Here is an 11,064-nt window from a genome sequence, read left to right as displayed (position 1 = left end):
AGGTAAAGTAAATTTAAATAAAGTGTGTTCAACATTCTGACTTGTAATGAGACTGTTCGGGAAAGCTGACCCTACATGTTAGAGAGGAGTGTGTAAGTATTTAACTCTGGGATTCTAAAATAGGCTAACTTACCCTGTACTTATCCATATTTGTTCTTCAAGAAAAAGCAACCACAAATTGCCCTGAAAATGATCTCTAACCTAGGATTAACACCTCACTAACCTACCAAAGAATGGAAGAGAGAGAAAAACAAGATGCAGCACCATTACTTTGGCCATTGTACAAATACAAATAAAAACAACACAGAAACCTCAAACAAGAGAGCATATATAGGAGTGTATGGTCAGGTCACATAGTGTTAACCCTTTAGAGAGAGAGACATTGAAAGATGGCAGGTCACATAGTGTTAAACCCTTTAGAGAGAGAGACATTGAAAGATGGCAGGTCACATAGTGTTATACTTTTAGGGAGACATTGAAAGATGGCAGGTCACATAGTGTTATACTTTTAGGGAGACATTGAAAGATGGCAGGTCACATAGTGTTATACTTTTAGGGAGACACATTGAAAGATGGCAGGTTACATAGTGTTAACCCTTTAGAGAGAGATACATTGAAAGATGGCTCCTGGGAAACAGAAGTAAATCAACTATATGATTACATACAACTGAACAGACATAATTTGGTAAATCCAAAGAGCGGTAAACAAAGCTGACAGCTTTGCCTTAAAGATTGTCACTCATGCAAAATTGGTCAAAACCATTGAGATCAAACATAGTGTCGAGAGCATAGCTAAAATGCTGTTTTCTCTCCAGTGATCAACGGAATAGACAGTGTGACAGTGGAGTCCTCTTGCCTGTCCTCTTCCTGCTGAGCCTGTGAGTGCCCTTGGCCAGATGGAGACTCAGCTCCTGTGAATGACTCATCATCCTTTTTTAGGCCTGTCAGGATTTCTGACTGCTCAGGGCAGCTGCTATGTTGGGCTTCATTGACTGAGAGCTGGCATTCCTCCTCCTCACTCAGCTCTGGTGGATTTGATGGCTGATTGTCTTTCTCTATTATTTCTCCCACAGCCTGAACATTCACCTCATGACTTTTCTCTGCTACTGCAGATATCTGTGTGGGGTCTTTTCCCTCTCGCTCTCCCAGGGGAGGCTTGGAGAGAGTGCGGAGGTTCTTGGCTGCCTTCATGATGTCATGATGGAGCTTCTTGCTGGAGTCCACTGGCTCAGCCTGCTGCCGGTTGGAGGGTTTCTCTGACACCTCGTTGAAAAGCTTGGTACCTCCGGTCTTGTCCCCCTGGTCCACGTACATCTTAGAGGGGAAGGACGAGGGGTAGTAGGCATTGATCTTTCGTTTGCGGCTCATGATGCAAGCACAGCAGAGAATGAGGAAGATAGTGATGAAGAGTGTGAAGAAAACTAGGATGAGGAACAGGTTATCCTGCAGGAAGTGAACCATCTGGCTGAGCAGGAAGTGCTCTACGTGGGTGGAGCCATGTGAGGTGGTTGAGGACTCCGAGGTGGGGCCACTGGTGGCAGGTGGGGAAGGGGTGTCAATGAGGCTGTCTAGCTCCTCCCCCTCTGCACTGCCCTCCAATGAAATGTTGAAAGGGAGGGGTGTGGCCAGACTGGGGCTGCTGGACCACAGCGTCACCAACAGACCAATAAGATGAAGTGCCATGAGGAACATCATCTCCTGTAGGACCTGCAGAAAACAAAACAAGAACATACAGTGTCAGTGTGGCTGTTGTCAATTTGCATTTCCACTGTTAAATTGCACAGATTTCGATCAACAGGTGTTTCGATTCATATAGCTGTTCTTGTGTCTAACATTGACAGTTAACATCTAGAGCTTTTTGTGACTGTTGCACAATACATTGTAAAGGCTTCACTCATCAACAATGAATGAAAATGCCTTCTGAGTAATTTCTATTCTTGATAGAATGTCTATAGCTGTAGATGGCATTTTAAGACCCAGATAGCAGCTGAGAGCTGATGAAAGGCAGGCAGAATTTAAGGTCTGAATTCCAATCATAGCATGTCACACACAAGCACACACACAATGCACACATGACTTGCACACACACAGACATATGCACACAAAGGCCTGAATTCAATCAGATTTGCCTTAACCCACAGTAACCACAAACTGCACAGCAGATCATTGTTTTTGTTAAGTCGATGTCGAAGGTGTAACTGCGTTGGAGCTGTCAAATTGGTGAGCAGCTCTTTTTCATGCTGGTTCCCGGAAATACATCATGACACTCTTATTCCGTGAAATTAAATTTTGCTTAAAGCAATAAACTGAACAGCCCTGCACAGTGTATGGTAGCAATAAAATAAAGGACCTCCTGTTAATTTCACAATGACAGAGAATAGCCAAACTTTAAACCAACTGAACATTGCAGATAGAAATGTCATTAATAGAGCTGTCATGAATCCTTACTCAACATGTCAGAGAGGCAGGTCTGCTCTACACAATATATTTATATCTGAACATTCCACAGTTGTGCCCTGCTGAATGTGGCCCAGGAGTAGACTGCTGGCCTGGTCCTTGTAAATCATCCCAGCCGACCCACTCCTTCACCCCATTTTCCCACTCCATCTGTGTGCAAGCTGGGCCACATGAACCATTGTACTCTTCAGGAAAGGGGCGGTGGGAGTTCCTTTATAATGTATCTCCCATTCACTTGGTGAGTGTTGGGTCAGTAACCAAAAGGTTGCTGGATCGAATCCCCGAGCTGACAAGGTAAAAATGAGCAAGGCAGTTAACCCACTGGTCCCGGGCGTGGATGTCGAATAAGGCAGCCTCCCGCACCTCTCTTGATTCAGAGGAATGCATTCAGTCGTACAACTGACTAGATATCCCCCTTTCCCTCAGTGTATACTTTCAAACTCATACACACATTCACGGATGCGCGCACACATAATGGTTACAGAGGAATTAGTCCCTATTGAAGTATTCAAGATACCATTTGATGGAGATGACCAGACATTTTTGAACAGTCATACATTTCGCACAGCCATTGTGTCGAATATCAATGACGTACAAACATTTTAAAATTATTGAATAATGCAAGACTTAGTCCGACTTCAAATTATACCTTCTTTCAAAAATAAAATCTGTTCACCACAGATGTATCTGCACAATCTCATGCAAATATGGGAAACTCATTCGGATTCAGATAACCTATTGGAGAACTCTATTGAACAATCTTGATTCCCTGCTGGCGAGCTGCTAGCCTGGAGACATAAGTCATGATGCTGTCACGGTAGCTAAACTGCACTGCAATCATGTGAGGTAATATCTGTCCACTAAAGTTAACTCATATTTGACAAGAACGTTATTTCTCTTTTGGAAATAAACCCAATGGGGTAAAATGTACAGTAAAAGAAAGAAGAATAAAATAAAGTGAATAAATAAAAGTGTCTGTACTCACCACCCACAGAAGTGGTCACACACAGAAAAGGCTCCTCTAGAACTGTGGATGCTTTAGAGTTTGAGGAAAATGGATGGGAAAATGAACTGAGAGGATGGGAATGTGCCTGACTCACCTCCTCCAACAGTAATTCTACAGTTTCAGATTTCAGACTGGAGGTTTCTCTGATCGGCACAGAAAAAATAAAATGTAAAATTCTTTGCCATCGGGACAAATCCCTCCTTCCCCCTTTCCTCCCCTCCTCCCTCTCTGGCTGCCTTGCTTCCCAGAAAAGGACTGGGCTCCTTGGCTCCACACAGATTGTTCTTGTTAGGCAGTAGTCTAATGTGATGTGGGGGCAGGGCCTAGGGGCTCGGCTCAACTCAGCTCTACGGTCCCTGTTCTGGATGCTCAAGGCCAGAGTCAACACTGCAGCAAGCTGGCTGAGCTCAGAGTGAGGAGACAATCACCGCTCTGGGTTTTAACTGGGGAATAGACAGAGACTCGACTAACCACAGACAATGTATTGGATAAATTGTTTGTCACTTGGCTTGCCCCCTCTGTCTTCTTACATGCACTTAACCCCCTGAAACATTTTGGGCCTCCTTAACAATTACTCTATCAAGGCCTTTCGGAATTTATTGAATTCACTTGCACTTACTCTGTCACATACCTTACTCAGTCACATACCTTACTCTGTCACATACCTTACTCAGTCACATACCTTACTCAGTCACATACCTTACTCAGTCACATACCTTACTCAGTCACATACCTTACTCAGTCACATACCTTACTCTGTCACATACCTTACTCAGTCACATACCTTACTCTGTCACATACCTTACTCAGTCACATACCTTACTCAGTCACATACCTTACTCAGTCACATACCTTACTCAGTCACATACCTTACTCAGTCACATACCTTACTCTGTTACATACCTTACTCAGTCACATACCTTACTCTGTCACATACCTTACTCAGTCACATACCTTACTCAGTCACATACCTTACTCAGTCACATACCTTACTCAGTCACGTACCTTACTCTGTCACATACGGTACCTTATTCACTCTCCCATATTATACACATTCTACACACCGAAGCTATACTTTTAGGTTCTAGACAAGGGCTATCTATATCTAGAACCTAAAAGGGTTCTTCGGCTGTTCCCATAAGAGAACCCTTTGAAAAACCATTGTTGAATCCAGGTAGAACACTTTTGGTTACACTTTTCACAGAGGGTTCTACATGGAACCCAAAATGGTTCTACCTGGAACCAAAAAGGGTTCTCCTATGCTGACAACCAAAGAACCCTTTTGGAACCCTTTTTTCCAAGAGTATAGTGACGATCCCAAGTGGTTATAGTTATGGCTAAAGTTTTTTTGGACCCCACACTGTACCTCTGACACCCTGATGACTTACAGCAGACCAGCCACTTTAACAGACATGCAGCTCCACAGTGTGATTGTCTCTCACAGGAAGGGGTCCATTTTTTCTGTGTGGACATACCACCCATAACAGCTCAGTAAGAGGATAGGGGGGTTGGGGCACGTGCCAAGGGCCTTGCCAAAAACAATGAGCAGGGTGTTCTATTGAGTATAGTATGATGGAATCGTTCTCAAAACAAGGGTCTGGGCGTACTGCCAAATTGTAGATATTACAGTGAGGATTTCTCCCAGGCGTTCAATCAGTCACTTGCATGAACACAGAAATTGGTAATAAGAAAAGCACAAACATGGCCTCCCGAGTGGCAGTGCAGTGTTAGCTGTGCCACTAGAGATCCTGGTTCGAGTCCAGGCTCTGTTGCAGCCCGCCGCGACCGGGAGACCCATGGGGCGGCACACGATTGGCCCAGCGTCGTCCGGGTTAGGTGAGAGTTTGGCCGGCCGGGATGTCCTTGTCCCATCACGCTCTAGCAACTCTTGTGGTGGGCTGGGCGCATGCACGCTGACATGGTCGCCAGGTGTACGGTGTTTCCTCCGACACATTGGTGCGGCTGGCTTCCGGGTGAAACGGGCATTGTGTTCAAGCAGCGCGGCTTGGCTGGGTCGTGTTTCAGAGGATGCACGGCTCTTGACCTTCCCTCTTGTGAGTCCGTATGGGAGTTGCAGCGATGGGACAAGACTGTAACTACCAATTGGATACCATGAAATTGAGGTTGAAAAAGAGGTAAAAAGAAAAAAAGAAAAGCACAAACATAAAAATGCCCATTACAATAGTTAAACATGCTCAATGTGTCAATGTGTAGTCACAATTGAGAGAGAAAGAACTAGCAAGCAAGAGTGAGAAAGTGTGTGTGTGTGTGTGTGTGTGTGTGTGTGTGTGTGTGTGTGTGTGTGTGTGTGTGTGTGTGTGTGTGTGTGTGTGTGTGTGTGTGTGTGTGTGTGTGTGTGTGTGTGTGCGCGCGCTTGTGTGCGTGTGCACATGCGTGTGCACGTGCGCCCGCACAGAGAGATATTCATGTTACTAGAGTAAACACAGCTACAGCTCAGAATGTTTGAGATGATTCATCAAGACTTGCCAACCTTTATTTGGTCATAATGATAGTGAGGTGGTTACGGAGTACATACTCTAGTCTAGCCTCTGGTCTATGATTCCATTTGTCTTATAAGCTCTGTCTACATCCCTCAGAGTCAGCTTTCCCTGGCATGAAAATTTGATACCAGTTTTATAATATACACCCTGTTGATTTGTATGAAGCATGTGGACTAAGATGTAAATCTCTGCTCCTGCAAAGAATGAACTTTGATATTGATGCCAGAAAGGGGCCTTGAATGCATGTAAAAAATAAACCAGCCTTTTTATTTGGTCTGCTTGCTTGTGTTATCTACTTATTATGAGTACATAGTAAAACAAAGGGAAATATTGGCGCATATTACAAACCATAGGGCATAGGTTTATAGTGACAAATCTAGAGGGTCCATGTTTGAAAAACTGAAATGCCATCGGACTTAAATCACCACAGACACAGTCATTAGCCAGCTGCCTGTTGTTTAATATCACTTTGTCATTTCTTTACAGTTTCGTTATGATCTATTCATTTGTTCCAGTCCTTTGTGATCAATTTTCAGTTAAATTGTGGAGCCTCTTCATTGTGTTTGACTGGACTCATAGATAAACAGACATGCGGTGTCTCTAGGAAACCTGTCCCTCTCTCACACGGAGGGAAGACCCCAAAAAGTCAAAAAGAAGTCAAACATCTGAGGGCTTGAAAGGTTTGAAGGGGGTCTGGGTTTAGCAATGATACTGTATCTTTGTATTATGACATATTATGGCAAGACAAGGACACAAGAAACATCTGCAGAACGTCTGGGACTTTCTACACAGACTCTCAATACAGAAGGTTACAGACTTATTTAACACCCTGTAAAGGACATTTCATCACATCTCACATTCGCTTGACCCTGACCATATTTGATATACTACATACAGTCTATGTTTTGGCTCACTGTACATCAAGGCAGATGGTTTTGTTATCAAGACCTAAGAAGACTTCCAGAAGAACAAGCTTTTTTGCAGAAAACAAATAAATGAAATTGCTCACAAGGATACATATTTTCTGAAGCATGTATAAAATAAAATAACGTGGTTTGCACAATGTTTTTTTGTTGTTGTAGCATGTATTTCCACTCAGAATATTGAAGGCTATAAGATTCTGACCACATACAACTCTAAATAGCCCCATCCACCCAGTGACCAAACGAACAGTGAGTCATCATAAGCAGTCCAGGTTTTCTTATAGCTCTATAAATGTGTATGTGCGGGAACGATTCTCTTAAAAAATAACATGAACTTTACTTCCAGATCTATAAATCAATTGTAGAATCCTAAATCTCGAATAAACTGTCTGTGTAGCAAACCTTTTTTTACATCACTGTTCTCGTCCTATCAGGGGAACTTCATTATCAACAGAATCATGTCAGTGCAATGGTGCAAAAACTCAATCTCACTCAGAACTACTCAGAGGCTGCATTGGGTTGCATTATGTTTGAGGATGATTGACCACCTGACTTCTCCAAACTTTGTCACTGTTTGCTGTAAACATGTCACAATAAAGTAACGTATCATTGGTTCTCCATTTGTGGTTTCTGTCTCTTCCTCTACTGGTTGCAGTAGATGGATGTGCAGCGAGGCCCAACCAACAACTTCAAAGAGGACGCTGAAATATATTCTAAGAGCAACAGTTTGTATATTGACAGCAGTCGACCAGTCAGATGTGCAATTCAAAGTCTCATCAAATGAAAAAAAGTGGTCATTTAACCCAGAGTAAGTAGGAAAACTACAAAGGTTTTATACGCCCCCACAGTCTCTGTTTTTAATCGTTTCCCTTGATGAACTTTAAGATGGCTGGGATGACCATTAACCTTCAGGCTTGGAGTTGTGTACCCTGTGTAATTGCACCATATAGCACTTCACAGAGTGTGACACAGTCTGACACAGTCTGCATATCTACACTCTAGACTCGTTGCTCATTGTCTGGGAGGAAGCTGTGAAGGGTTACATCATCTCCCCCCTCCTCGTCACTATCCAACTCTGTTCCAGGCAGCAGGGCTCCGTTGCTCTTGGGGATGTGGGGTCTCCAATGGGGACCATTGTCATCGTGGAGCAGGGCAGAGATACACACCATCTCAGTGCCCCGATTGTTTGTGCCCACTCTGTAGCGATGCTTCCTGGAGGAGTACTTGGTGCAGAGGATGATGCAGCTGACCATGAAGAAGGTGGCCACTGCAGCTAGGGAGGCAATGGCAATCAGACACTGGCTCACCAGACCATCCCGTCGGGTAGGAGAGCAGGGCAGACCCCCTCCCCCTGATGGATCTTTTTTAGAAGGTAACGTTGTCATGGTGGTCGTTGTCTTGGTGATCAAGATGGGGACCTTCTCTGTTTTCATCTTGGGAATCTGGACCCCAGAAGAGGAGTTGGTAGAATTGTCAGTGGTTGAGATGGGTGGAAAAGTGGTTGAGAAAGTCTCATTGGTGGAGGATGAGAAATTGGTAGAGCTAGGCCCTTGGGTAGAGGATGAGACAATGGTAGAGCTAGGCCCTGGGATGGAGGATGAGACAATGGTAGAGCTAGGCCCTTGGGTAGAGGATGAGACAATGGTAGAGCTAGACCCTGAGGTGGAGGATAAGACAATGGTAGAGCTAGGCACTGGGATGGAGGATGAGACAATGGTAGAGCTAGGCCCTTGGGTAGAGGATGAGACAATGGTAGAGCTAGGCCCTGGGGTGGAGGATGAGACAATGGTAGAGCTAGGCCCTGGGGTGGAGGATGAGACAATGGTAGAGCTAGGCCCTGGGGTGGAGGATGAGACATTGGTAGAGCTAGGCCTTGGGGTGGAGGATGAGACATTGGTGGAGAAAGGTCCAGAGATGGAGGAGGGCCCAGTGGTGGAGGACACCTCAGATGTGGTGTTAAGCTCTGAGATGTAGGACCAGATGGTAGAGCTGGGAGTGGTGGTGGACAAGAGGTCAGATGTGCTAGATGGCCCATGGGAAGAGGACGTCTGGCTGGTGGGTTGGTTGGTGGTGAGGGGAGATGAGGTTGTACCTGATGAGGTGATCATTGCTAAGGGAGAAAGGGTTGGACCCAAGCTGGTCATCATGGTTGCCTCTGAGGCGTTAACACTCACAGTAATGGCACCGCCTAACTCACGGGTACTGCTGTTGTACATCACCGTATGGGTTTCCACCATAGACAAACCGCTCTTTTGTGTTGCTGCTGTATTGATGCTCATATTACTGCCTCTGTCTTCTGTGAGTGTGGAGTTCTGAGATGCCTCAGAATACAACAGAAACAGGCTCCACAACAGAACAGGATACACCTTGTTATACCATGACATCATGGTGCCAACTCTGAAATGAGAAATCAGTACACACATTACTGCTTGTATGTAGTATGCTATTGGACATCAAATTATATCCGAAGATCTGTTGCGATATGGCAGGGGCGTCAAGAAGCAGACTATCAATGCTGACGTGGAATGCAACTAATGGATGTTCTAACTGGCCTAAGGAAACTGTTGTTTGTAACAAAGCGACATGCCACTGTGGGTGGTGACATCGTCAGCATGTCATGGTGAAACAGTATGTTACTCATAACTAGCACCACACCCACGTAACGGATGAAACAGGAACTCAAAGGTATCATAGGCTTTATAATGAGACTTAAAGTACGTATTATTATTTGCAAACAATTCTGGTAGCATCAATAAAACACAAATAATAATTTAAAGAATAAAACAAATCTGAGGTACCTCAAGAAAAGCTAAAATCTTCAAACTCTGGAACCAATGAAAAAGGCAGATTTTACACTCAACATCCAGTATTCAAAACCTCTCTATTGTCCCAGGCACTTACTGTCAGTAATTCTTAAGTCTTACCTCACTGATGGGGAAGTGTAGTAGAAGACGTGGAAGGATAGGACGCTCAAATTTGTGATGCTGGAGTTAAGCACATGCTGGCATGCCTTGACGAGCTGATGGTAGAGGCACAACAGAGCTCTCTACCTGATATGAAGAAACAGGAAATGCGCACTGTTCTGCAGAAGTTACATTTTTCACACTGACTCAAGTGTGAAACTGACAAGCCCAGAGATGCCTTGAGGTTTGTTACCTTTCCCTCATTTGAAATGGTTCAGGGGATAATCTGATTCAATTTGCAGTGCATTTATGGACAGTTTTTATTTTGTATTAATTCATTTTTATTTTTTTATTTTAAGGGAAAACATATTGAGACCTAGGTCTCTTTTACAAATGTGCCCTGTATATACAACGTAAATATACACATTATACCCAAACATATACAGATTAAAATACAAAAATACAGTCATGGGAAGCACAAGTAAAACATCACAAATCACCCAGAAACCCTGTTACATTCCTCCAGAAAAAAGTCCCCAATTAATACATTAAATTTCCGAAATGGCACCAGAACATCAAGATGAAATGTAGTTTGTGCTCTAAGAATGTGAAACTCAGAGAACTACATTCAGCAGACATTTATCCACACAGAAGTAGATCATTAATTACATCCCAAAATCCACCCAATTCACAGTCCATATCATACTTTGGAAAATATCAAAGTTTCTAAAGGTCCTCTCTCTCATATTATAGTTGAAGTGGGTTAGAAATGGAATTATCAACAGAAGTGTCTGAGGCGCTGAGTCATATTTAAGTGGAATGGTTGTGTCTCAGATATTTCCCTCTATGGTAGACGCTAGATGTCTGGAGTCTGATAATGAAGAATGTGTGGTGCTTGGGAGAGTTACACTGTAAACTACAGACCTCCTGTAACCAGCATCGTTGCTGTACAGTGCAAACTACAGACCTCCTGTAACCAGGCTCATTGCTGCGCAGTGTAAACTACAGACCTCCTGTAACCAGCATCGTTGCTGTGCAGTGTAAACTACAGACCTCCTGTAACAAGGCTCATTGTTGTGCAGTGTAAACTACAGACCTCCTGTAACCAGGCTCATTACTATGCAGTGTAAACGACAGACCTCCTGCAACCAGGCTCATTACTGTGCAGTGCAAACTACAGACCTCCTGTAACCAGCACCGTTGCTGTGCAGTGTAAACTACAGACCTCCTGTAACAAGGCTCATTGTTGTGCAGTGTAAACTACAGACCTCCTG

The 11,064-nt window shown here is 44.0% G+C and overlaps 2 protein-coding genes across 2 annotated transcripts; both read right to left on the bottom strand.

Annotated features, from left to right (window-relative positions):
* Window positions 1-792: 792 nt before the first annotated feature.
* On the bottom strand, window positions 793-2,844 carry LOC120043113 (transmembrane protein 119-like). Its single transcript, XM_038987837.1, has 2 exons — window positions 2,776-2,844; window positions 793-1,707 (listed from the first exon to the last, which is right to left on the bottom strand). Exons 1-2 carry the CDS (start codon window positions 2,842-2,844, stop codon window positions 793-795), a joined length of 984 nt encoding a protein of 327 aa, XP_038843765.1.
* Window positions 2,845-6,456: 3,612 nt separating this feature from the next.
* Window positions 6,457-9,911, bottom strand: selplg (selectin P ligand). Its single transcript, XM_038989842.1, has 2 exons — window positions 9,812-9,911; window positions 6,457-9,284 (listed from the first exon to the last, which is right to left on the bottom strand). Exon 2 carries the CDS (start codon window positions 9,272-9,274, stop codon window positions 7,886-7,888), a length of 1,389 nt encoding a protein of 462 aa, XP_038845770.1. The 5' UTR covers window positions 9,275-9,284; window positions 9,812-9,911; the 3' UTR covers window positions 6,457-7,885.
* Between the last annotated feature and the right edge of the window lie 1,153 nt (window positions 9,912-11,064).

This window comes from Salvelinus namaycush, chromosome 3 (genome assembly GCF_016432855.1).
Source record: "Salvelinus namaycush isolate Seneca chromosome 3, SaNama_1.0, whole genome shotgun sequence".
NCBI lineage: Eukaryota > Metazoa > Chordata > Actinopteri > Salmoniformes > Salmonidae > Salvelinus > Salvelinus namaycush.
Note: the sequence above shows the minus strand (reverse complement) of the source record. Positions and strands in the feature narration are given on the sequence as shown.

Excerpts from the sequence above, each read along its gene's own strand:
- LOC120043113 (XM_038987837.1), bottom strand. The coding sequence starts at position 2,844 with ATGCATTCCTCTGAATCAAGAGAGGTGCGGGAGGCTGCCTTATTCGAC. Across the intron at positions 1,708-2,775 it reads TCCACGCCCGGGACCAGTGG|GTCCTACAGGAGATGATGTT; the intron begins GTTAACTGCCTT and ends TGTTTTCTGCAG.
- selplg (XM_038989842.1), bottom strand. The coding sequence starts at position 9,274 with ATGATGTCATGGTATAACAAGGTGTATCCTGTTCTGTTGTGGAGCCTG.